This window comes from Vipera berus, assembly GCF_964194415.1.
Source record: "Vipera berus genome assembly, chromosome: 3".
NCBI lineage: Eukaryota > Metazoa > Chordata > Lepidosauria > Squamata > Viperidae > Vipera > Vipera berus.
The window spans coordinates 217,624,233-217,649,936 of record NC_138204.1 but is presented as its reverse complement, the minus strand read 5'-3'; the positions used below and the strand labels follow the sequence as shown (position 1 = coordinate 217,649,936).

Sequence of the window (25,704 nt, the reverse complement as noted above, 5' to 3'; positions counted from 1 at the left end):
CCCCGAAAGAGAGGTAGGAACAGGGCAAGAAGCCTCCTTGCCAGAAAGATCGCCCAGAAGCAGAGTCACACACCGGGGGGGGGGGGGGGAGGTTAGGGCAGCAGACCTTCAGGGTTTATCAGTCTGGCAGCCGATTCTACCAAAGCTGCTAGAGAAAAGGCTCCTGCATATTCCTTGGGCAGCAAAGCAAGTACCAGAGCAGGGGTCCTCGACCCCCGGCCCCTGCAACGTGCCAGCAGACGGGCCGCACAAACAAGCAAAGCTCCATTCAGGCACTATTCAAAACCACAGCCCCTCTGGTCCACGGAAAACCTTTCTCTAGGGCACCGGTCGTCTGTCCTAGAGCACGTAACACCAGGCCCTTCACTGGAAGGCAAAATCCTGAAACTGCGGCCTCTCCTCCTCCGGCCCCGTCGTGGGGATGGAATTCCCTGGAGAAAGCGACGATGCTTGGAAGAGTCAGAAGCGAAAGGACATCAGGCGGCCAAAGAAGACGGGCGTGGCTGGACGCCGTCGTTAAAGCTGACCCCAGACAGAGCACAGATTGAGATCGGAAGAGGTGGAGAGACCGCCTGGCCCAGAGAATCGCCACAAGTCGGACGGACTCTCCACTGAAGGGGTAACATCATCATCACCACCACCACCACCACCAAACACAGCAAATGACCGAAAGCATCGCGGCGCCTCACTGGCTGGCAGAGGAGGGGCTCCAGGCCACTTCCTCCATTCATGGCGCTCCCAGCACACCACAAGAAGACCCCTGACCAAAAAAGGCTACTCAGTGATGCATGCGGCAAGGAACCCCTGAATTCCAAGAGTGGTGGAGCTGGAGTTTCACCTTCCCGACGGTGGATAAAATCTTGGGCATTTGGCACACGGCTACCCTGTGCCAAGGGCCGGTGATGCTCAACTGGGGCTCAGAGGGCCCCGCCTGACCTCGATGAAGATCTGCTCTCCTATCCAACGGAGACCAAGGCAGAAAGACAGCGGCCACTTGTCTGTCTCTTATTCCCGCTTTCTGCCCTGGGTTCTGCTATCCACACCACTTGCCTTTTCCTCTCCCTGTAACGTCTTCGCCAAACTCGAGGACTTCCAGCAAAGTCCCATCCAGACGTTCCCCGTGTACTTCAACTGGCATGGAAACGATTCTGCCCAGCCTCACGGCCGGCGAGTCCCCCTTCCTCCCAGGCTCCGCAGAGACCACGGCTGAGTCTTAGGCTGTCTTAGAAAACTCTCTTCCGCTCAGCCTTTTTTTCATAAAATATTTTTTTTAAAAAAATAAAAGATTTCTCCCTTTCTAACGTACAAATGTTGCTCAGGATGCTCTGGCCGCCAATCAGGCTGACGGTCTCTCTGCAGTCTCGGCCCGAGGAGAGCCCCGCTTGCAGGCAGTGCTCCACTGATGACCATAATGGAGCCCAAAATTTCTACTGTTAAGCGAAACATTCGTTAAGCCAGTTTGGCCCGATTTTACAAAGTTTCTTGCCGCAGTTGTTAAGTGAATCACTCCAGCTGATAAGATAGTGACCTGGTTGTTAAGTGAATCTGGCTTCCCCCATTGACTTTGCTGCTCAGAAGGTCGCAAAAGGTGACCACGTGACCCAGCAATGGCCGTAAGTATACGAACCGGTTGCCGAGCATCTGAATGTCGATCACATGATCAAAGGGAGGCTGCAAAGGCTGCAACTGTGAAAAACGGTTACAAGTCACGTTTTCCAGTGCCATTATGACTTTGAACCGTCAGTAAATGAACTGTGGTAAGTCGAGAACTACCCGTACTTCCATCAGCGCATGCTGGTTACCTTTTCTCCCCTTTAAAACTAATCCCGGCCCCCCAAGTGAGCCTGTCCTAAGGACTAGTGCCCTAGACCGAGAAGCCTTCCATACCAAAATGCCGTCCCCAGGAAGCCTGACGCTCAGTGAGTAAAGGAGCAAAACCTGACACGTCTGTCTGTCTAATTTAGAGACCGCCCATCTCCCTCTCAAGCGTGGGCAGGGTGCCACTCAAGGCATTAAAGCGTAAAAATAAACCCCGTAGAAAAAGCAACGCATCCGTGAAGAACAGAACGGCCGGGGAATTCGGGCAGTCTTAGAGTTGCCAAGGTTGGAGACCTTATATATTATAGATAGATTCTTTTCCACCGGGTCCATGGAGTTATTTCATAAGAAGCAGGATGTTCCTGGATTGTCAGGGTAAAAATGCCACTTCTGTGGGGTTTCCACCAGCCGTCTTTAATCCATCACGTACAAAGCAGTTGGTAACAGAGAGGAGGTAGCTTCATTTCATAAAAATGAAGTCACCTAACAGCCTCAGCACACCGTATTGCTCGTAAAAAGTCTACAATCTATACTGAGGCAATGTCTTTATTCACGCCCACAAAGTCTACAAAACACTCGCAGGGTTTTGGTATTTTGCCAAGCAAGGAAGGAGAAATTTGCCTGATATTTGAGCCAGATCTAATCCAATTTTTAGTGAACCAATTGGGTCTTATCAGGTACAGAAGTGGCACTAGCACGCCTAAACCTTTTTAAAAAATAACAAATAAGCACACACATCTTCTGGCTTATTTTGGAAAAATAATTTCCCGCTGTTAAATCAAAACCATTCACCTAATTTGCAAGATGCTTAAAGCCCAGAGCAGAAGGAAAACTAGCTACTGACACGACTTGAACAGCAGCTACATTTGTGGCCTTTATCTGGACCGCTGGTTCATCTCCGGAAAAGCATTTTTAGGATCGTGAACCCTCGCAGCTATTTTCAGAACAAGAGCATCTCGGCCTTGCTGTCCCTTCCTCCGTCTCTGGCTAGCTGGGAAAGGGAAAACTCCCCACCGATCTCGGAGAAGCAGAGGGGCTGGGGAAAGGGAAGGCCTGTCAGTTGGGGACACCACGGAGGAGGAGGAGGTTTCTGCTCTTAGCCAGGCGGTGACCTCACTTCTCTCCGTAACGTCCGCCATCTCTGCTACGTGCCACCAGGGCTTGCTCAGAGTTAAAAGAAATGCACTTGGCACAGAAACCTATGCCACTCAGACGCCAGGACCCAGGGTCACGGATTTCAAGCAGGGCAAGCCCAAAATGGTAGCTAAAGGCTGGACACCCCCGCTAGGTAAGAGATGCCGAGAGTGCCAGATGCAGCTGGTGTGATTGCGTTTCATTTCCTTCCTTCCTTCCTTCCTTCCTTCCTTCCTTCCTTCCTTCCTTCCTTCCTTCCTTCCTTCCTTCCTTCCTCTCTCTCTGTGCTTCCAGCAGCAATGAGGCGAGGGTCCCTGCAGACCCCTCTGAAACGGAGGCAGCCGTCTTTCCAAAAGGGCAGCCCATGAGCTGAGACAGATCCAACGCGCAGAGGGGGGAAAATAAATGGGAAAAAATTTTCCACTCTTCACCTCAAAAGCTGCTGTGGGTTTCTCTCCCTTTCTGGGTCAGAGAAAGATGATCGTTTTAAGCTATTCACTGATGTCATTTTTTCCAGGATAAAAGAAATCCTCCCTGCCAGCCCCCTCCTTTTTCTTCCACATTAACAGGCTTCTACGCAAGGATTTCAAGGTTCAGCCTTGGGACGGGAGGGGGGCCGAGGGATCCCTCCCCTCTTTCTTGAGGGCATCTCTCGCACTGCCCAGTGCCCCCGCCGCGCCCGTCGCAAACGAAAAGGGCAGCCGTCTGCTTGGCTAGTCCCAAACAGTCCTCAGCCTACCTTGCTAGGGTGGGCAGCATCCCCACCCACCCAGCCTCTCCCTCCAGCAGCAGGCACAGGATGTGTTTTGCCTGGTAAAAAGTGCTGCCAACTGCGGTGCCTGTGCCCCGTCCCATCGGAAGGCAGCAACACGCCAAGGCATCTGTCCAGCCTGGCCCAACGGAAGCCTGGCAAGGAGATAACAAGAGCCTCAGAGGGTGACAAACGGTCGAGGGAACTCGATATGTCTGGCCTATCCAACAGAAGCATTAGGGCCGCCGGGACAGCTGTCTTCCAGCCCTTGTGGGGCTGCCCCAGAGAAGAGGGGCTCCTGTCAACAGGACGAGAAGTCACGGCTAGGAGATCACCAAAGATCCAAGAACTAGGGAGACATTTCCTCACGGTGAAAACCATCAGTCCGTGGAATGGCTAGCCTCCACCGGGTGCTCCATCACGGGAGACTTTCCAGAAGAGACTGAACAACCATTTGTCCAGGATGGTACAAGGTCTCCTGCCTTAGGCAGGGGGTTGGACTAGAAGACCTCCAAGGTCCCTCCCAGCCTAGGATTCTATGTTCGGATGCAGCTTGGATGCCGCAAGTGCTCCACAACCGGGGAGGGAGGGATAGCCTGCAGGTTACTTTGAGTGCCAGGATGCCAGCGTCTCCCCTCGGCAACCAGGGAGGTTCCGAAAGGATTTACTCTTTGGGAGAGAGCAAGAATTCCGCTGCAGGAAGGCCTGTAAACGCTGCTCTCAGATGCACAGGCTTTCATTATTCCCAGCACTGTTCCGGGGGACCTGCCGGGGCTGGAGATGCTGAGCAAAAGTTTCCAACTGCCCTTCGGTTCTCGACCCCAATCCTAACCCCGCAGGGTCGCTGTCGGAAGAACCGGGCGAAGGAAGCAACTGCCTTGAGCAAATCTAACAAAGAATATATCAAATGTTTCAGGACAATTTCTTTGCCATTAGCCAGAAAAGCAGCTCAAAATCTTAACTGCAGCAGTTCCAACAGCTGGAGGGCAAAACAGAGCCTTCTGGAGATCTGCTTTTTTAGGCAAAAAAACAAAAACTACCATTGAGAAACCACCTATTCATTCTGTTTTTTAACCAGGCAACAATCCAAGAAAGAACCACCTTTGGTAAGGAGGAACGGCCCCAAAGATTGCTGGAGAGCCCTGAGCGGGGCCTGCGGACATTCTCCCAGGGCTCTGACGGGCAGGTGAGCCAGGCTCCCCCCTTGGTGGGACTCCCGCTGCGGTTCCTCCGGAGGAGCCACGACGAGCTTTTTCCTTGGCCTGAAGCAGGGATTCAGGTGACGGGCTTTCTGGAGCCCCTTTTTAAAAAGGGTGGTGTGGGTGTTTGGCCTGGACGGGTTCCCCATTCACAAGAGTAAGGAAACCCACAGCTGACAGGGTGACCTGCAATCTTCAGCCCCTCTTCTCCATCCCGTTGAAGTCACCCAGCTGGAACTCAGCAGCCAGCCACAGAGGAAGCAGCACTTCCCTGCCAACGTTCAGGAATCACGAAGCGGGAGGAAGAGCAAAAATAAAACACACCAAAAGGAAAGGAAAAAAAGGCAGCCCCCCCCCCTTGCGTTCTGCCTCTGCCCTGCTCTGGCACTTTGGACCAAAGACTTTCCTCCCAGCCGTTCCCAGATGCCGCCTCTTTCCTCCAGAGATTTGAGGCATCGTGCCGGGGGTGGGAGTGGGGGGGGTTTGTTTCCCTAATCGGGAAGCTGGCTCCCTCCCTGCCTCTGCTTTTAGCCAAGCATTCCTGGTACAGTCCAGGCTGCCCCTCCCTCAGCTGGGGCTCATCCACTCGCTGCTGGGCGCAGTTCAAGGGGAGGACGTGCAGCTCCTCAGCACAAAGGCCTTCCGGGCAAACCTTTCACCAATCCCCCCCCCCCTCGGTGGGCAGAGGGGCAGGCGCTCTCCGAGGGGGGCCTTCTCGGTGGTGGCAGCCTGTGCTGCAGGAGCCTCCCAGGCCTGCGCTTTTTCTGAGATCCAAAATATCTTTGCACGCAGCATTTTTAGGTGCAGTTCAAATGGATCCCAGAATTAGCTACTGACCCGTAGCAGGCCCCACGCCGCCAGTTTCGCCCTCCGGGCACAGATGCAGCCTCTGGTCCCGCCGAGGCCCGAAGAGTCCCAATAACACCCAGCAGGTCGCGTGGAGCCTCCCACAGGCTGGCAGCTAAGATGAACTCCTACAGCTCTACGTGCCTGAAGCCGAGGCCAATAAAAAACACAGCCGGCACAAGGACACACAGAGAACAGGAAGGGGGACCTGCAGAGCACCTACAGGCCAGGGGTCCTCGAGCGTGGCCACTTTAAGACTTGTGGACCTCAATTCCCTTGCTGGCTGAGGAATTCTGGGAGCCGAAGTCCACAAGTCTTAAAGTGGCCAAGGTTGCGGACCCCTGGCCTATAGGATTCTAGGTTATTTGTTCAGTTTGCTAGTTAAACCCTTCTAAAGGTTTTGGTTGTAATTTACGCTTAAGTGAAAAAAATTCTGTGCCCCACACTAGAATCCCGTAGGGGAAAAAGCTGGCAGGGCAGAGCGCTGGAGCCACACAGGCTGAGTGATGCATTTGGGGACACTGGCCAGCGCTGGCTGGCCGGCCAAGAAGGCCATCCCCCCCAGCCCTGCGCCTGCTATCTGCTACTGGAAGGAGAGCCCCCCCCCCTCAGCTGCATCCCAGGCAAGGGCAGGGAGGGGGCTTGGAACAGCCGCCGGGGGCTCACAGAGGAGCCCTCAACGGGAGAGGGGGGGGTTCTTATCCGCTGACATATGGAATAGTCATTGTGGGAGGAAGCAGAAGCAAACAAGAGCCCCAAACTGCTTCCTCCCCGCGTGGCCTTGACAGCCTCTCCAGCTCCTGGCCATTCATCTCCAGCAGCCGAAAGTGAGGGGGGGGCGGGGGAGGGAGGCCTTGCTCGGCCCACTCAGGGTGGGGGGAAGAAAAGGCTGGGCCCCAAGATCCCGCCCCCTCCTCCACCTGATGTGTCTGCCCAGGTGGGGCCTTGGCTTTGCCCAGCTGGGACAGGGGTGCAGGGAGAAGGGCCAAGCCAGGGAGCCCCTTCATCTTGCTCTCTTCCCCCCCCCCCAGAACCAGCGGCAGGAGCCGAGGTGGGCAGGTGCCAGGCAGAGGGCCAGGGCTGCCCACAGAGCAGGAAGTTTAGTCTGCAGGGCCGAGTGTTGTCAAGCGCTTCCAAAGCCCCCCAGGTGAGGAGGGGAGAGGAGGGGAGGGCGGAAGGAACCGAGCAAGAGAGCCCCAGCAAGGAGGAAGTGGGACGGGCGACCTCGCACCCGAGCCAGGCTCAGAAAGTCCGCTGTGCTACCACGCAGGCCCCTTCTTCACCTGTCTCCACCTGCCTCCCTTTTTTAAGGTGTTGCCAGAGGGCAGGAGAGCAAAGGATCGGGGAGATCCCTCGTGCGCCAAACAGGAATACGGCTGGCTTCCTGGAGGAAAGGAAGACCCTGTAACCACACTGGAGGCCCCCTCCTCTCCACGCTCGGGTGTCCACAGAACCCCGAGACCGAAACCTGCTTTTGCATCACCTCCCAGCTTATGCCCCTGGGCAGGCAGCCCCAACGTCCCCAGGGGCGGTTGCCTGGCACTGGGGGCCCTGCCCCCTCCCACTCCCCACAGCAGCAGCAGCCAGCCACAGGGACCCCTGCCAGGCCCCCTTGCTGCTCCCAGCTGGAGAGGCTCGCCTGGGAGGGAGGCCCGGCTGCAAGGGCTTCTCTTCCTAAACCCAGGACTTGGCCCCAAAGCGCTGCCGCCCGACGTTGCCTCTGGACACTGGCAGAGGACGCTGGCCGGGCACAGCAAGCCTGGGCGCTGGTGGTGGGGGGAGGGGGGAGCAGAGGGGCCAAAGCAGAAGGAACGCTGGGAAAGGGCCAAGGTGGCGACCTCTCGGCACACTTGAACTCCAGGCCTGCCCTCCAAAGCGAACTCCGGCCAGCCTGCAGCTGGCGAAGAAAGGGCCCCGGGACCCTCACGGAGGGCTGGGTCACCTCGCCCATTCGGCCACTCGTCCAGCGTCCAGCATCCCGGCAGCAGCCGGTGCCAAGTGCCCCACAGGTAGCAGAGGGCCAGTGCAAAGGCTCAGCCCCTTTTGCCCCTGGTTGCTGCTGCCTATCAGCCACAGCGTGAACCCTTGGTGGAGCAGTGGGCTGACGCCTCCTCAGGTAACACCAGCTGCCTGCCATTAGTGCAGGTTCAAGTCCCACCAGGCTCAAGGTTGACTCAGCCTTCCATCCTTCCCAGGTAGGTAAAATGAGGACCCAGATTGTTGGGGGCAATAAGCTGACTTTGTAATAATGCCGCTTGGGGGCCCCCCGAAAGCCCTAATAAGCAGGCATATACATAGAATGAAGGCTATTGCTAAGCACATTGAGTTGTGCTTCTTAGATTGTAAGCCGTCCTGAGTCTTCGGAGAAGGGCGGGATATAAATGGGATTAAAAAAACAAAAAACCCCTAACTTAAACCTCTTCACCCCTCGGCCATCTTTTCCACTTAGAGACCCTCCCCCTCCGTTTGTTCCTTTGGCCGCAAGGCCTCGCTTCACGGAACCGTTTCTCGCCAAATCGCAAAATGCTCCGGCCTTCTCCGCTACACCCCCAACTCTTTTCTCCGTGCCCCATTTCTAGTCACCCCTCTCAATCAATTAGAAAGCTCCGTCCTGCCCCTTCTGGCGATGACAGCGCACCACGGGAGGGTCTCTTGCGACCTGACAGCCCCCCCCCCCCCGAGATCAACGTTCATCCCCTTGTGAGGCAGGCATTGCCAGGGCGGCCCCTTGACAAGCGGCGGGGACCTGGACACCTGCAGCCAGAAGCACACACTGAGAGCACGCCCAGGACCCCGGGAGCAGGAGCATCCGAGACAGATAAGCGCAATTCCAGAAAAGCGGGCAGGCCAACGAGCAGGAACGGAGCCACTGGAAGCCGCTCGGATGTCAACGGGTTTTGAACCGTCCCCTTCCTCCCCACCGCTGGGGCCCTGAAAGAGGACCGGCTGCGAAGGAGAGACCTTGGATCCCGACTTGAAAGCGCTTAAACTTGGGCCATGCTCGAGACATTTGCACGCGTGCACTTTTGGTAGGCCCATATGTTTCATTACGCACTCAACCTCTATTCCAGACTAATCACTTCCACATCTTTCAGGCCAGTGCAGTTCAGTGCGGTTTCTGCTGGGTCAAAAGGGCGAGAAACGTTTATTTGACTCTGGACCAGCCAGCCAGGGTTAACTCTCAGCAACCATCTGCCCCCCACCTGGCCCTTCAGCTCTCCCAGCGACGACCCTGTGGCCCGTCTAAGAGGGCCCTGGCTACAACTGTTAAGGAACTCACTGCGGTTGTTAAATGAGCCTGGCTTCCCCATCGACTTTGCTTGTCAGGAGGTCGCAAAAGGGGATCACGTGACCTCCCCCCGGGACACTGCGACGGTCATAAATACGAGTCAGCTGTCTAACGTCCAAATTTTGATCACGTGACCACGGGGATGGCTGCAACGGTTGTAAGCACGAAAACAGTCACAAGCCACTTTTTCCAGTGCCGTTGTAACTTTGAACGGTCGCTTAAATGAACTGTTGTAACTCGAGGACTACCTGTATGGGGTCTCACTCCAGCCACCGTAACACGGCGCCCTTCATTCTCAACCACCGCCACTCATCCGGGAGACCGTAACGGGCAGTTTGAAAGCCCTTGGGAGATCAGGGAGGACCCAAGCTGCCCTTCTGACTCCGCAGAGGTCATCCATCAGGACCACCAAGACGGCCCCTCCCGTGTCACAGCCTGAAATGGGTCCACGGAACCCACTGCCTCCCCCGGAGACTCTCTTCCCAACCACCTTCCCCAAACAGTAACGGTTACAGCCTCAGCGCCAGCCGTCCAGCATCACCGGGCCCCGTGACGGGCGATGCCCTCCACTGCTCCTTTCACCCGAAGGCCGCAGACGGCCCTGGCTGGCCGAGGGGCCTGCGCTCCCTCCAGCCCACGCAGCCAGAGACGCCACCGCTGCCCGACAACGACCAGGAGCTTAGACGAACTTACCTCCTCGTCAGAGCTGTCTTGCTCGTACTCATTCTGCGCGGGAGGTTCTTGTGGATGTGTTGCCATTGTGCTCCCGATTTTAGGACCCAACTCTGTCGCTTCTCCAGCCTGCAAAAGAGGAGAAGAGGAACAGTTACCTCCTGCGAAGGCAGGGAGGGCTGCATCAGACGAGCCTGGAGACCCACACAGGGTCTGCGGGAGAGCCAGAAGCCACGCAAGGGAGGAATCCCCGAGGGATGACACACCTCAAATGCGGCTTCAGCCCCCATCACGGCACACCTCCTAACCGCCTCACGAGGCCCCGAGGCCCAGAACAGAGGCGAGGGTTCCGAAGAGCGGGAGTAAGAAAAAGGGCCGCAGGATCTGCTCCTTTGCCCGGTCTCTTCGCTCTGGAAGATAACCTTCCCCACTATTTGGATTCAGCCAGATATTTGGGGTTGCATCTTTCCGAGGCTGAAAGTATTCCGGGGTGATTTCTTATTAAGATTTCTTTTCCCAAGAGTTTGTTCTTGGATTTCCCTCAGCCTCTGAAAACTCTGAAGGTTGACCCACAGATCGACCAAAAGACATAACCGCTCTTTGAAGGCTGGGCTCTGGACTAAACCTCTGGTCCTGGTGACTGAGCCGAGACTGGACACTGCAACGTTATCCGGGCACACGTACAGTTGCCTTCTGCTCTTCAGAGCGGACCAGGACGAGGACCAGGACGACGCACGCTTGAAGAAAGAATAGCCTCCGGGCTTCCTTCTTCCACCAACCATCAGATGCATGCGGCTACTTGGGAGGACCAAACTACCTGCATGCAGAAGTGACCAGACCTGGAGCGAAGCGGCAGACGAGCTCAATAAACCAGAAGCGGTAAAAGCAGCAACCAGACAATCTGACTTCTGTGATATTGTGGAAGAGTAGTTGACAAAGGGTCCCCCCCCATTTTGTCCAGAAAATTTTAGCCGTTTACAACTTCTTTGCTACTCTTATCCCCAGAGACGAGTACAGATAGTCCTCAATTTACGACCACAATTGAGGTCAAAATTTCTGTTGCTAAGTGAGAAATTTGTTAAGTGAATTTTGCCCCATTTTACGACTTTTCTTGGCACATTTGTTAAATGAAACCTTCCAGTTGTTAAACTACTGACACGGCTGTTCAGTGAATCTGGCTTCCTCCATTGACGTTGCTTGTCAGGAGGACACAAAAGGGGAATCACGTGACTCCGGGACGCTGTGACCGTCATAAATGTGAGTCAGCTGCCAAGCACCTGAACTTTGACCACGTGACCACGGGGCATGCTGTAGTGATCGCTAAGTATGAAAAGCGGTCATAAGTCACTTATTTCAGTGCTGCTGTAATTTTAAACGGCCACTAAATGAATCATCGTAAGTCAAGGACTACCTTTAATCGCTTACAGTACAGTGTCGCTCATGAAAACGGACGAGGGGTCCCTCCACCACAAACAAGCCGCTGCCACACGTGTGTGTGTCTCGGGCGAATGTGTGCAGGCAGACAAGGGTGCCGCGTTCCCTGCAGCAGAGGAGAGCCGCTTCCCGCTGCCGGCAGCCCCGACTGAGGCTCTTCTCTCTCCATCATCGTGGGGGGAGAGAGAGGGAGAGAGAGAGAGAGAGAGAGAGAGAGAGAGAGAGAGAGAGAGAGAGAGAGAGAGAGAGAGAGAGAGAGAGAGAGAGAGAGTGTCCAGCTCCCCTTTTCCTGTCAGCCCTCCCAGGTAAGCCAGACAGGAAACAGAACCAGATGAGCTAATTCTGCTTTACTCTAAGGCTACATTAACAGAACCTTGCAAGTCTGAAAGCGCAGATCTCCCGCTGTCAAGAGTCTGATGCATGAGAGTGGATCCTTTTCAAGTTTCTTCCTTTGTCCCTTGAGCAGCTGTGGGCTCCTCTGCCTTTTATCTGATCTTCCCCCAGGCAGACTCTTCCCCTCCTCCCTCAAGGTCACTCCCTCAGACCCTGACCTTTCCCCACAATATTAAAACCTCGGCCACCCAGGTGCATATGAATGTTCCTCGTTGTAGACAATGTAAATTTAAAAGGAGAGGCAATGCTAGTCTAATATGTGGTGGGGGGCAAGAGAATCAGAAGGAAATGCAAGAACGGACGCACACGCATTTGATATCAAGGCTCTAAACCGGCAGCGTCCAAGTGTGGCAACTTCAGACCTGTGGACTTCAACGCCCAGAATTCTGGCAGTCCCCAGGTCTTAATGTTGCCAAGGCCGGACACCTTGCTCTAAACAAAGGGAAATTAATATCAGAACGTTTCAGCCTCCCACGAGTTTCCAGGACCGGAAAAGCGCCACCGCTGAGGGAGGGAATGCTGAACTTACACACATCAAAAGCTTTCAGGACTTCAACAAACACAAATGGTTTTTAGCACCACATCACAATGGTTGATCAATAAAACACTGGCAAAATGTCTCCCGTGCAATCTGCAAAATCGCCTCCCTGCAATCCGAATTTAAGTCTTCCATCCGTCTAGCCACAGCCGGTGTAAGTGAGCTGCAAATTTCCAAAATTTTTGCCTTGTACTAAAATTTGTTGGTCTGAAAAAGTGCTACCAGGTTTTGCAAGGAAACCGACTGACAGGAGGCGCTGACAACAATATACTTCATTCTGCAACTGATTTCCACAAGATCGGATGACGGACACTTGATTATTTGGAAGTAGGGATAAAATACTGCCGCCGTGCCGAAGCCAAAAAACATGAGACGGGAGATCAAGTGGCAAATAGCACTGAGCTGCTGCAGATGCTTTCGCTGGAGATGGCCTGCTCCATCAACAGCCATTCCTTGCGACTGGACAAAGAAACCTCATGGGTTCTGCTACAAGGAAAACAGGAAAGCTACGAGGACCTTCCCGCCCGCTCCCAGCCCTAGGCAGCCCCCCAGACCCAAGAAAGGCCTCCTCCAGAATCACCCAGAGCTTAGCGTGTGAAGTACTCCACGCTGAGATTTTGGGACAGGACGGGATCCAGCCACGGCCAACCTGCCAAACTCCAGCCCACGGCCTGGCAGCCCAACCCGCACCCACTCTTTGGCCTGGCGGGCGGGTGCAGGAAAAACTGCACATCCTTTGCTGGAAAAGAGATTTGCCCTCCTCCCCCGCTCAGAGGGGACCCAGCCTGGAGAGAGTTTTGCCAGAGGATTTGGTGGAACAATCAGGAAGGCAGCCATACAGAACGCTCCTCCTGGGAGCAGTAAAATCCGTACAGTCTGTGATCACCTTCTGCTAGAAGCAGCCTATAATGCAGTCCCGGGTGCCCCCTCCGACTTCCACCCGCCTGGCCGAGGGGAGAAAGTGGGGCAGGGGGCCTGGAAAGTACAGGGCCAACCAGAAGATGGGGTTACAGCAAAAACAAAGGCTTGAGAAAAGTCTTTGAAAAAGGCGGATCAGAAGTAATTTTTTTCCCAGGCTTTTGGCATCAAAGAGGTTTCGTCTGTCTCTCCCTTTCTCTTCCTCCCTTCCAAGCCCATCCGTGGGCTTGGAGTAGAGGTCCAGGAGGCAGAAAGGGGTCTGCAAGCCATTCAGCCAGCAAAGCCTTTGCGACAGAGGCCCAAGGCCTCCTCCGCCTCTGGCCACTTCCGAGGGCTCTAGATCTTTCTAGCTCTTCGCCACTTGAAATGCTTCTCAGTACATCTGAGGACACGCAGCTCTGAAGGCAGGCACGTGCCAGCCCTGCCCTCGAAGCAAAAAGCTTCCCTGATGCCCGGCCTAAGTTATTTGGAAGAGAATCAGGGCGCCCGGTGCCAGGCTGCTGGCTGCTCCACATACCAGCAACCGTCTCTCTACTAATGTCTCCCCAAAGTCTCCCTCCAGGCTTGGCCAATGATGTCTCCACGCCTGCTGGTCTTCTGGTCTCAAAGGCTGCCTTCGCGTACCAGCTGAAGAAAAATAGGTTTTTCTTTGCAGTTTTTAATCAAGAGTTATGTAATATTTCTCTTGGAGCATCATGCATTTTTCTGGCTCCTGAATTTCACTCTGCGTTGATTTTCTGGTTAAGGGCTGCTTCCTAGTCACCAGGCAGGATCGGCGCTTGCACCAAGCAACCGCTTAAGACATTCAGGCAGGAAACCACCAGAGGGCAGCACGCAACTCCCGGCCAGGAAAGCAATCGGAAGTAGTCATTTGGGGGGGCGGGCAGGGGGGCGCTGAGGTGAGGTCGTCAGGTCACAACACTGCTGATTCAGCAGAGCTGCAGGCATGGGGTGGAAAGAGCAGAACAATGGCTGGTGCTGAAATCTACCTTCACCACCACAAATGGCTGCAGGGGGCCAGCAGCCCCGAGGTGGCTCAGCTGCTGAACGATCCTGTGCTTGACTTGACACAGTCCACCAATTTCCTCACAAAAGAAGGACCTGTCTTTCATCAGAGCAGCAGCCTTGAGAATCAGCGGGATGCGTGTGTGTGTGTGTGTCCCACTTGGAAGTTCCCCCAGCACTGATATTCACCAGGGCGCATCCCGATGCTGGGAAAGGCGGAAACCAGACTGGTCTGAAGCAAACGTTAGGGCTGGCTGAAGCTCTGCAATGCCTTCAGTCCTACAATCAGGATGTCCAATCTGGATAGCCATTTTCAGAAATATTTTTCAAGTATCTGCTATTCAAACAGTTCTATCAATATGAAAAATTCCCTCCCATCGCTTTTGTTGGGCTTCTTATAATCATAATAGTAAAGTTGGAAGGGATCTTGGAGGTCATCTAGTCCAACCCCCTGCTCAGGCAGGAAACCCTATACCATTTCAGACAAAGGGCTGTCCAGTCTCTTCTTAAAAACTTCCAGTGTTGGAGCATTCACCACTTCTGGAGGCAGGTTGTTCCACTGGTTAATTGTTCTGTCAGGAAGTTTCTCCTTAGTTCTAGGTTGCTTCTGTCCTTGATGAGTTTCCATCCTTTGCTTCTTGTCCTGCCTTCGGGCGCTTTGGAGAAGAGCTTGACTGCCTCTTCTTTGGGGCAGCCCCTGAGATATTGGAACACTGCTATCATGTCCCACCTTGTCCTTCTCTTCATTAAACTAGACAGACCCAATTCCAGCAACCGTTCCTTATATGTTTTAGCCTCCAGTCATCTAATCATCTTTGTTGCTCTTCTCTGCACTCTTTCCAGAGTCTCAATGTCTTTTTTACATCGTGGTGAGAGAGAGAGAGAGAGAGAGAGAGAGAGAGAGAGAGAGAGAGGGAGGGAGGGAGGGAGGGAGGGAGACAGAGAGAGAGAGAGAGAGAGAGAGAGAGAGAGAGAGAGAGAGAGAGAGAGGCACACCTCAGCAAAAAAGAAAGAAAGAAAAAGTAGTAGAAGAGGCAGAGAGCCCCTGTGGGTAGGAGTGAGGATGGGGAGAAACAGCAAGAAGACCGGGTGGGGTGGGGTGGGTTAATCACTAAACCTTCCAGTGTTTAACCAAAGCAGCTTTTGCATTTGTCAAGCTCTGCTAGCAGGGCACTGGACGGGCCTGGCGGAGCTGCTGAAGGTGAATGGGAGAAGGTGAGTCTTCGCCGAGAAAATCTCAGCGCCCATTTTCTCGGCGAAGACTTCTTTCGGGGGATGCAGCTTCTGCCGCCCCTTTCTGTCAGCTGCCCAGTGACAGAGGCTGGATCCCTCGAAACAAGTCTCCGCTGAGACGAGAGAACAAGGCGTTTCTCTCTTCCCCCCCCCCCGCTTTTGCCGCTTGTGTGTGTGTGTGTGTGTGTGTGTGTGTGTGACAGAGGCTGGATCCCCCGAAACAAGTCTCCGCTGAGACGAGAGAACAAGGCGTTTCTCTCTCTCCCCCCCCCCCGCTTTTGCCGCTTGTGTGTGTGTGTGTGTGTGTGACAGAGGCTGGATCCCCCGAAACAAGTCTCCGCTGAGACGAGAGAACAAGGCGTTTCTCTCTCTCCCCCCCCCCGCTTTTGCCGCTTGTGTGTGTGTGTGTGTGTGTGACAGAGGCTGGATCCCCCGAAACAAGTCTCCGCTGAGACGAGAGAACAAGGCGTTTCTCTCTCTCCCCCCCCCCGCTTTTGCCGCTTGTGTGTGTGTGTGTGTGTGTGACAGAGGCTGGATCCCCCGAAACAAGTCTCCGCTGAGACGAGAGAACAAGGCGTTTCTCTCTCTCCCCCCCCCCGCTTTTGCCGCTTGTGTGTGTGTGTGTGTGTGTGACAGAGGCTGGATCCCCCGAAACAAGTCTCCGCTGAGACGAGAGAACAAGGCATTTCTCTCCCCCCCCGCTTTTGCCGCTTTTGTGTGTGTGTGTGGGGGGGGCAGTCAAGCGTTGTTTCCCTCCTCGTGCCCGTTTCTCAAGAGAAGCCCCCTGATTCAGCAAAATTGTGGGGGGGGGAGGGAAAGGAGGGAAGCGCAGAGAGCCAGGCAAATGGGAAGAAGGCTCAGGAGCTTCAGCCTTGCCTCAAGGACAGCGGAGTCCTCTCCGCAGCAGCCGCGTCCCCGCCCCCTTCCAAGCCGATGCCCCCCACTCCGATCCCCAATTCTCCCTTGCCATCAACAAAGCAGCTAGGGAGGCCTGGGGGGCGCAAAGAGATGCACCCCTTCCGCCCCCAAATTCACTCCCCAGCGCGCCTGGAGCTGCCTAAAGCCGGGAGTAAATGGAAGAACTGGAGACGGTTCGCTCCCGCGGCCTCGAAAGCGACCCGCGGAATTCTGCCCCGCCGCCCAAGCTCGTCCGCTCCGTCAGCCCCCACCCCTGCGCCCCGCTCTTCTTCTTCTTCTCCCCTCGAACTTGGCAGCGACGCCGGGAAAGCCGATGGGGAGTTTGGGGCCAACGTGCCGGGAGACGAGGCTGGGGAGAGAGATGAGGGTTTTTTTTACCTCTCGGGCTGCTGTCCGAGAAATACGGCGGGGCCATCGGAGTCACATTGCCCGAACTGGGCGCTGACAGCAGCGTTCATCCACCCCGTCAGCAGCCATGACTCGGGCACTAAGCGGGGAGCGAAGGGAAGGGACCGGCTTCCTTTCAGCCCCGCTGCGCCAGTGTGCGCGTCGCCAGGCGGCGGAGAGCGGGGGAGGGAAGGCGCCGGGCGGAGCGCTGCCCAAAGGGGAGGGAGGCGGAAAGGCCTGCGAGCGGCGGCTGGCTGTGGTGTTGGGGCGGCGCGGGCGAGGCAGCGGGCGAGCGGGGGGCAAGCGGCGGCTGGCGGTGAGTTGGGGCGAGTTCGGGGCTGCGCGGGTGAGCGAGCAATGGGGGGCGAGCGGCGGCTGGCGGTGAGTTGGGGCGAGTTCGGGGCTGCGCGGGCGAGCGAGCGATGGGGGGGAAGCGGCGCCTGGCGGTGAGTTGGGGCGAGTTCGGGGCTGCGCGGGCGAGCGAGCGATGGGGGGGAAGCAGCGCCTGGCGGTGAGTTGGGGCGAGTTCGGGGCTGCGCAGGCGAGCGAGCAATGGGGGGCGAGCGGTGGCTGGCGGTGAGTTGGGGCGGGTTCGGGGCTGCGCGGGCGAGCGAGCGATGGGGGCGAGCGGCGGCTGGCGGTGAGTTGGGGCGAGTTCGGGGCTGCGCGGGCGAGCGAGCAATGGGGGCGAGCGGCGGCTGGCGGTGAGTTGGGGCGAGTTCGGGGCTGCGCGGGCGAGCGAGCGATGGGGGGGAAGCGGCGGCTGGCTGTGGCTTCGGGGCGGCGCTGAGCTGCGCGGCCGCCCTCCCGCCCTGCCTGCCCCCTGGCCTTCGCCCCGCAAGCCCCCCCGACTTGCCCGGAGGAAGCGGCGGCGGCGCGGCGCTGCGGGCCGGGAGGGGAGGGGGCGCAGCGGGGGCTGCCCCTCCTGCCGAGGAGCCGAGCCCGGCGGCATGTGTGTGTGTGTGTGTGTGTGTGTCAGACCCGCAGGAATGGCTAGTAAAGGTGGCGGCAGTCCGGCATTTGCGTTTCTCTGTGTGTCAAGCCCCGTGGGCTCGACACACAGGAAGGGGGGGAATGCCGGAATGCCGCTTCCCTACCAGCCATTCCCGTGGGTCTGACACACACACGCACGCACGAGGGGGAGAAACAACGCTGGACTGCCGCCAGCTCTGCAAGGCTCTGCCGCTCCCTTCTCTCAGCAGCCTGTTCCGAACGAAGGGACAGTTCTTTTTTTTTGTTGACTGGAGTATAAGCCGAAGTGGAGTTTTTCAGCCCAAAAAGTGGGCTGAAAAATTCGGCTTATACTCAAGTATATACGGTACATCTTTCACTAAAATAGCCATTTTCTACCTCACCCTTTGCAGGTAAGCCTAACTTTAAGGCTTACAGACTGTCAAACATAGAAAGAACACACTGAACAAAGATATTTTAGGTTCTATTATGAATGTGCATGAAATGAGAAATGCTGACCCTAACCAAGCCATTGCATTCTGCCCAAATATTTTGGCTCAACTGTGGTTTGACGATAACAAAACACATATTGTTTTGTGAGTTCTAGCTTACAGTGGAAACAAAAACCAGAGATCTCAGAGTGATCCTGAGGGGCAAGCAGTCAAAGCTGGTTAACACCACCCACAGACACCCCCAAAATCTCTTCATGGCTGTGCCAACCAACTTTCTGGCTGGTTTTCTCAGACAGAAACACAGCCTTATCTTTACCAGCCTGAGATGATCAACTTACTTGAGTATTTCTGGAGCACAACCCCTCTTTTGACTTCTCAGCTCCATGATCCTGGTCTTCTTCCTCTTCTGTAAGGCTGTCGCTTCCAGAATCTTCCAGTCCAGAATAGATACTTTCCTCGCTATCTGTCAGAAGATCGCCTTCTTCTTCTTCTTCAAACATCCTGGTCCTGAGAATGGGCTGTAGCAGGGAAAACACAAGATTCAAAGCACTGTGACATCAATAATAAATCTCTCTCCAAAGATCAGGTCGGGATCGTCATCATGTCAGCACTTGCCAGGTATCAGACTTACAGAACAGAGTTGGAAGGGACCTTGAGGGTCTTCTAGTCCAACCCCCTGTTCAGGCAGGCGACCCTATACCAGGGTTTTATGACTTGTGGACTTTAATTCCTAGAATTCCCATAGCTATGCTAGTTGAGGAATTCTGAGAATTGAAGTCTGTCAGTCTTAAAGTTTCCAATGTTGGACACCTTCCCTACACCATATAACAAATGGTTGTCCAGTCTATTTTTGAAAACCTCCAATGATGGAGCACCCAAAATTTGTGGAGGCAACCCATTCCCCCAATTGTTTTGTCTTTTATTCTTTCACCCCAAATTTGTATCTTTCGATGTATAAAATCACATTCAGTGTTGCAATTTTCTATATGCAATCCCCGATAGCTTCTAAGGCCAGGCCGTTGATCCTCCTGGTTCCTAGGAAGAAGCAAGGAGAGAAGCAAGCTGGAACTGAGGAGGAATTTCCTGACAGTGAGAAACAATTAACCAGTGGAACTGCTTGCCTCCAGAGGTTGTGGGTGCTCCATCACTGGCGTTTTTAAGAAGAGACCGGACAGCCATTTACTGGGCTGGTCTTGGCCCTAGAGGGTCTCCTGCCTGAGCAGGGGGCCGGACTAGACGACCTCCGAGGTCCCTCCCAGCTCTGTAGCTCTATAATCCCAGATCAACCAACCAGAGGAAGGGAAGTTGCCTCCATCACTGCAGAGCCTGTCCTGTCTGCCATGTTCGGCTCTCCTGCCTGAGCAGGGGGCTGGACTAGACGACCTCCGAGGTCCCTCCCAGCTCGGGTGTCGTGTCGTAAGCCGGGCCCGCTGCCTTCCCTCCGGGCTTGGAGCCCCCCCCAACCCCTGAGGTGACCCCATTCGCCCTCCTCTGGGATCCCTCCGTCCACGCCTGGCCGAAACCCTCCGTCCCTCGGAGCTGCCGCTGACTTAAGGCCCCGCCAGCCTCCTCGAGGAGAAACGGCGCCGCGCTTCACCCGGACTCTTCCCCGCCTGGGCCGGCCGTGCCGAGCGCCTGAGGCCCCGCCGGGCCGCCCCTCCCCCGCTTCCCGCGCTCACCCGGCCGCCTCCGCCGCCGCCGGCACCGCGTGCGCTCCCCTCAGCAGACAGCGGCCACGACGCATGCGCCGAAAGCCCTTCGCGCGCCCTTGCCGCACGGCGCCTGCGCGCTAGGTCCGCAAAGCCCTCAGCTCCGCCCCGAGCCGCTTCTCGTTGGCGAGCTGGCCGCCGCGGCGCATGCGCCATGCAACCGGGAAGCGCCTGGCTCTCCCGAGCCCCGCCCCTCGGCCGCTCGTCCGAGTCAAGCAACCGGCGGGCGGGGCTGAAGCCCGGAAGAGCCGCGCGATCCCAAACGAATGCGAGTGCCTGGGTGGGGGAGGGGGAAACCAAGGAGGCCGCCTTTGACTCGCGTCGAGACAGACCGCTTTAGGCAGTGGGCACAAGGGGGAACTCCCCCCGACGCAGCGGCTGAGTCCTTGATTTGGACTGCTGGCTGGGGAATTCTGGGAGTTGATAAAGTCATTTGTGCAACGTGGGACGGTGAATACAGCCGTTGGAGGAGCGAAGATCGGGATGGCAAAAAGTAATTACTTCGGAAATGACCGCTAAAGCTTGTGAAACTTTGCAACGGCCTCCCGCAAGGACGACGGAGTGCCGAAGAAGTGATGCTTTCGAACTGTGGCGCCGGAGGAGAGTTCCGAGGGTCCCTCGGGCTGCAAGGCGATCCGATCCGTCAGTCCTAAAGGAAACCGACCCTGGCTGCCCTTTTGAAGGACAGACGCCGAAGCTGAAATTCTTTGGCCACCTAATGGGAAGAGAGAACTCCTCCTCGGAGAAGACCCCGGCGATGGGAGGCCAAAGGAAAAGGGGACGGCAGACGTATCGAACGTGAATCTGGGCCAACCCCGGGAAACAGCGGAGGGCCGCGGGCTCACGTGCTAGGAGGCTCCGGGGGGGCGCAAAGACTCGGACGCGACTTAACACCAACCGCAGGGACCCGTTACCGGCTTGCGTGACCGACGGGGGAAGGAAGCTTGGGACGAGGACGGTCCACGTAAATCGGATCAGGTTCCCCCCAATGCTGACATCTCGCCCAATTTTCCTGCCACTCGCAGCGCGGACACGAGACGCTGCCTCGCTCGCTCTTAGCGCAGCCGAAAGCAAAAGGAGCGCCTCCAACGCGGGAGCATCGGGAGGGTTGCAACTGCCCTGCCGGCAGCGTCCCGGGAAGGGCCCTTCCGCAGACCTCCCTGCGGCCAGCTCCGTGGACAGCGCAAACAGCTACAAGCTCCGCGCATGCGCACATCTGTGCCCGAGAACAGGTGGGGCGCATGCGCGCTACAACGGCCACACCCCCCCCCCACCCCCCGCGGCGCGAGGCACAACACTGCCTAGACGGCGCGCTGCGAGCGTGCGTGCTGGCGTGCGGCGTTGCGCCTGCGCGTCGCAAGATGGCGGCGGCCATGCCCGTTCCTTCTGAGGGACCGAGTGCGCAGCGCGGCGTCGGGCTTTGGCCAGGCCGGAGCAGCCGCGGCCGCTAGTTGTTTCCGCGCCGTCCGCTCCCGCGGCAGCAGCGGGGCCCGTCGCAGGGCCTGCCCGCCCCAGGGAAGCGGGCCCGGGCAGGGCCGCCCGCTCGCCCGCCCGCCGCTCGCATGGAGACCCCCAGCGCCGTGGCAGGAGCCGGAGCGGGCAGCAACGTGCCTGCCTTCCTCACCAAGCTCTGGACGCTGGTGGAGGACCCGGACACGGACGCGCTCATCTGCTGGAGCCCGGTGAGGAAGGCTCCCCCGCGGGAAGCGGGCCGCGCCGGGGCAGGAGCGGGGGTCCCTCTGCCGCCTGGACGGACTTCGCGGGGCCCCCTCCGGCCTGGCCGAGGCTCTTGGGCTCGGGGAAGGGGAGCCGGCCGGGAAAGCGGGACGGAGCCGGAGAGGCCGCTGCTTTGGAGCCGGGCCTCTCGGTTTCGGGGCGGGGGTGGGGGGGGGGTTTAAGGTGGAGGGACTCCAACTCCCAGCAAGCAGTCTGTCTAGGGGATTCTGGGAGTTGCAGTCTGCCCGACTGGGGGAGACTCGGCTCTGCTGCTTTCGAGCAGGGCTCTCCCAAACTGGGCAACGTTAAGACTTGGGGACTTCAGCTCCCGGAAGCCCAAAGCTGGCTGGGGGATTCTGGGAGTTGAAGTCCCCGAGTCTTAATGTTGCCGAGTTTGGGGAGCCCGATTCAGCAAAAGCAGAAAGGGCCTCTCTGTTTCCCCTCTTGCTCTTGGGTGAAGCAGCAAATGGTGTGTTTTATGAGCCTCTTTTTAACTAATTCTCTTGAGTTTTGTTAATACGTGTTTATGTGTCTTTCTTTACTCCGGTTCCCACCAAAGAGTGTTTTTAGACTGTTTTCAAGCATAGGGAAAGGGCCATTTGGTATATTTTTTCCTTTATACTTTTATCCTAAGGAGACTCCAGCATCAGCAATCTGCCTCTATTTTGTATTTCGCCTCCACATTTATAGGTTTTATAGGAGAACCGTTCTGACTTAAAATGTTGACCCTATGGGCTTTTTAAAGTTTTTATCCTCAAAATAGTACTTGCTGCTGATACCTGGCATCCTTTGAAAAGTTACTTTACTATTCAGCCCTCCTGTATAGTTGGAGATTATGGTTTAGGTTCTAACCACGTTCAGAATGAAGGTGTTATGGGACAATGGTTCAGCATTTTGGTCACTGAGCTATGGTGTCCCAGGGAGTTCCATCGCACAACGTCTACAAGAAGCTGTTAGTAGGGACCACTGGAGTATCTCTCATCCATATAGCCCAACAGGAGCTCAAGCTCAATCTGTACTTCTGGAAGATTGCCTGTCTGTGACAATCTTTGGGTGAGTGGGTGAGAGAAAACAATTTGAAATTAAGGCCAGATGGAAATGCGATTGGAAAAATAAAAAACGGAGATGGGTGAAGTTGCAGTTTATCTCAAGGAGCAAGTTTTCAGTCTGGGAGAACTCCTGATGCTTAACTAGATTTGTACTTAGCAGTTAGGTAAGCATAGGGAAAGGGCCAATATCCCAATATTTGAGCAGCTTCTACAAAGACGAGAGGGTCAAACTGTTTTCCAAAACACTAAAAGGCAAGACAAGAAACAATGGATAAAAACTAATTAAGGAGAGAACCAACCTACAACTAAGGAGGAATGTGCCTAAAAATTAGTGTCTTAAACTGAGCTGTTTATATAGTAATTGCTCCCTAAGTAAGTCCCACATGTTCAGAGGACTTTTTATTTTTGTAAATGTATCTCTAAACAGATGGGTATTTAGCTTCTGCTATAAAATATCTCAATGGGAAACTATTACTTTGTAATACAATCAGTGCTGCTAAATCAACATTTGAAAAAAATACAACTTTGAAGAATAACAGCTGCTCAGGATTGATGGGATGGATTGAGGGAGAGATAGGACTGAATCGGGAATACGCCTCTTGAGCATAATGGAACTTATTATCAGGAAAGTATGTTCCAGGTTGTAATTCAAGGATTGTGGTTATACTGCATCCCATAAGAGACAACAGTAGAGTTGTCAAAATGTTCTAATAAAACACTATAGTTAACTGTGGTGCTCTGTTATTACTAGTGATTGTTGTGTATACAGGTGGTCCCCATCTTACAACCATTTGTTTAGTGGCTGAAGTTACGTTGCACTGAAAAAGGTGACTTAAAACCAGTTTGCCCAGCCGTTGCAGCATCCCCATGGTCACGTGATCAAAATTTGGCTTCTTTGCAACTGGTGTGTATTTATCACCGTTGCTCTGTCCAGGGTCATGTGATCAACATTTGTAACTTTCCAGCTGGTTTCTGACAAGCAAAGTCAATGGGGGAAAGCCAGATTTGCTTAACAATCACCTGACTCACTTAACAACTCAAAATACTTGTGTGCTCTCTCCATGTTTTTTGAAGTTTCATGTCGGGTAATTGTGTAGTGTTCCAATTCTTGGAAGAACAATGTTTTTATATACGGAGTATCATGTAGATTTTTCCTTCAACTGCTTAAGCTGGAGGTCTTCGAACTTGGCCCTTTTATGGCTTGTGGACTTCAACTGCCAGAATTCCTCAGCCAGCCACGCTCCCTAAAAGGCCCAGCAAAGAGGTGATAGCAAAGCAGCCTTTCCAGGAAAGTTGCTCTCCGGTGGTCTGTGTGTCAGACCAGGTGGGCCACTGGAGGGGTGGCTGTCCAATCTCTTCTTAAAAACCTCCACCATGGAGCACCCACAACCTCCAAGGCAAACCCTTCCATGATGTTCTTATGGCCTTCCTGATAGATGGCTGAAAACTTCTCTGTGGACGCCTGGCCTGCGAGTGAGGCTTCAGTGGCCTGTCCTGACTCAGTCCTGTAACTCGGCAACAGATGTATCCTAAACATGGGCAGCTGACTTCTGACTGACTCATCTGAACCTTTTTGGGTTTGAGAGTGAACAGGGTTGGGTTGTAGAGGACGGGAAAGCACATGAAGCAACAACTCAGAATGGGCTGAGGCTAGCAAACCGTATTAACTAAAGGGTCCTGGAAGTTTTTAAGAAGAGACTGGACAGCCATTTGTCTGAAATGGTATAGGGTTTCCTGCCTGAGCAGGGGCTTGGACTAGAGGACCTCCAAGGTCCCTTCCAACTTTACTATTATGATTATGAAAATACTAACAGGTACCCAAAAGCATTTGTGTGTTTTATCAGGAAATAGCCCTTTAAATGAATTTAAATTCCCCCAAACCTAGTGAATTGCATCCTAGTATTCTTAAGGAACCAGGTGGTGATTGGTTGAAGCCTTGTGTGTTGTCTTTGAGATAACCCAGACAACGAAGGAAGTGCCGATGAGCGGAGGAGACCTTTCTGTCTTCAGAAAGAAGGAAAGACCCAGCAGAGTAGAGACAGTGGCACCTGAGAAGCCTGAAACGTGGTGGTGGTGGTGGGGAAATATGATGCAATGGGCCTATTTTTACCCTGCTTACACAAAATAGAGATGTGTGGCAAGCTGGTGATTAGGCCTATCAGTTAGCCTTATCAGTTCCAGTCTTGCATAAGAATAGTATTATCCACCCCCCCCCCCGCCCCCATGTGAGTTAGATACCTCTATTGTATAACACGGACACGACTTCGCAACTAACAACAACATTGTATAAGAGCACTCTGACTTTGCAGTCAGTTGGAAAAGGCCTGGGAAGGCGATGGTGAGATTACCCACAAGCCATCAACAGTTGCGCCAAAAGCAGGGTTTTGCAGCACGGGGGTGGTGGTGGCAGGATTCCAGGATCAGTGGGTACTTTGGGGAGTCCAAGGTGCACCTCCCTTTCTCTGAACTGGCAGGCTGGAGTTTGTGCCTAGGTGGCACAGCCCAGGTCTTCCTCCCAGGTGTGCTTCTTCTCCGACCCTGTGGAATTGTGGGAAGATGACTCGGCGGCGGTTTTTCTTCCCAACATGAAAGAAAATCTAGTTGTACAACGGCCTCCTGTGTTCTTCTGCCAGATTGAAAAATATTTCTTTGTCTTCTGTAGACATCGTTATATTTTGGCTATAAAATTCCTGCTCTATGAGCTATAGAAATAATGTCATTTTGCTTCACAAAACATATGCCTTTTTTTAGGGGGGGGGAACCAAAATCCAGAGCAAACCCTTCATTGATCGCTGCTATCCAGCCGCTCCTTGCCGGGAGCCAGGCCAAGGTGGCTGGATGGCCACAAGGCTGTTGCTCCAGGCGTGGCCTGGGAGTGGCCGTGGGGCCCCCCAACACAGGGGGTCCAAGGGGGAGGGGGGCGGGAAGGGCTGTCCTTTTGGATTTTGTCCGATTGCCAGTCCTGGGCCAAGAGAGACCCTGGAATTACAGAGAAGACCCAGGCTGGACTTTCAACTCAGGACCCCAATTGAGCCCAACATTTTCCGTTGCTAATGCGAAACATTTGTTAAATGAGTTTTGCCCCATTTTGCGACCTTTCTTGTCACAGTGATTAAGTGAATCACCGCAGTTGTTAACTTAGTCACACGGTTATTAGGTGAATCCGGCTTCTCCGTTAACTTTGCTTGTCAGATGGTCGCAAAAGGGGATCACGTGACGCTGCAGCCGTCGTAAATGTGAATTCAGCTGGCGAGCCTTGGGATTTTGATCACGTGACCCAGGGGATGCTGCT

General features: G+C 54.9%; 2 protein-coding genes across 7 annotated transcripts in view; one reads left to right on the top strand and one right to left on the bottom strand.

Moving 5' to 3' along the window:
* Nucleotides 1-20,830, bottom strand: part of BOP1 (BOP1 ribosomal biogenesis factor) — a 49,726-nt gene extending 28,896 nt beyond the window's left edge. The window contains exons 1-3 of one of the 5 annotated variants that reach the window (XM_081323327.1): nt 20,149-20,830; nt 18,277-18,456; nt 9,731-9,838 (exon numbers count right to left, since the gene is read on the bottom strand). In XM_081323327.1, coding sequence (XP_081179453.1) covers nt 9,731-9,838; nt 18,277-18,438 — 270 coding nt within the window. In that variant the 5' untranslated portion in view covers nt 18,439-18,456; nt 20,149-20,830. Of the gene's footprint in view, nt 1-9,730; nt 9,839-18,276; nt 18,457-18,869; nt 18,916-19,229; nt 19,296-19,617; nt 19,753-20,148 lie in introns of those variants that run through there. The other 4 variants (XM_081323329.1, XM_081323330.1, XM_081323328.1 and 1 more) reach the window with 4 other exon arrangements.
* A 143-nt stretch (nt 20,831-20,973) lies between these two features.
* The window catches only part of HSF1 (heat shock transcription factor 1), a 28,137-nt gene continuing 23,406 nt past the window's right edge, over nt 20,974-25,704 (top strand). Inside the window, exon 1 of one of the 2 annotated variants that reach the window (XM_081323333.1) lies at nt 20,974-21,329. In XM_081323333.1, coding sequence (XP_081179459.1) covers nt 21,210-21,329 — 120 coding nt within the window. In that variant the 5' untranslated portion in view covers nt 20,974-21,209. The remainder of the gene's footprint in view (nt 21,330-25,704) is intronic. The other variant, XM_081323332.1, reaches the window with a different exon arrangement.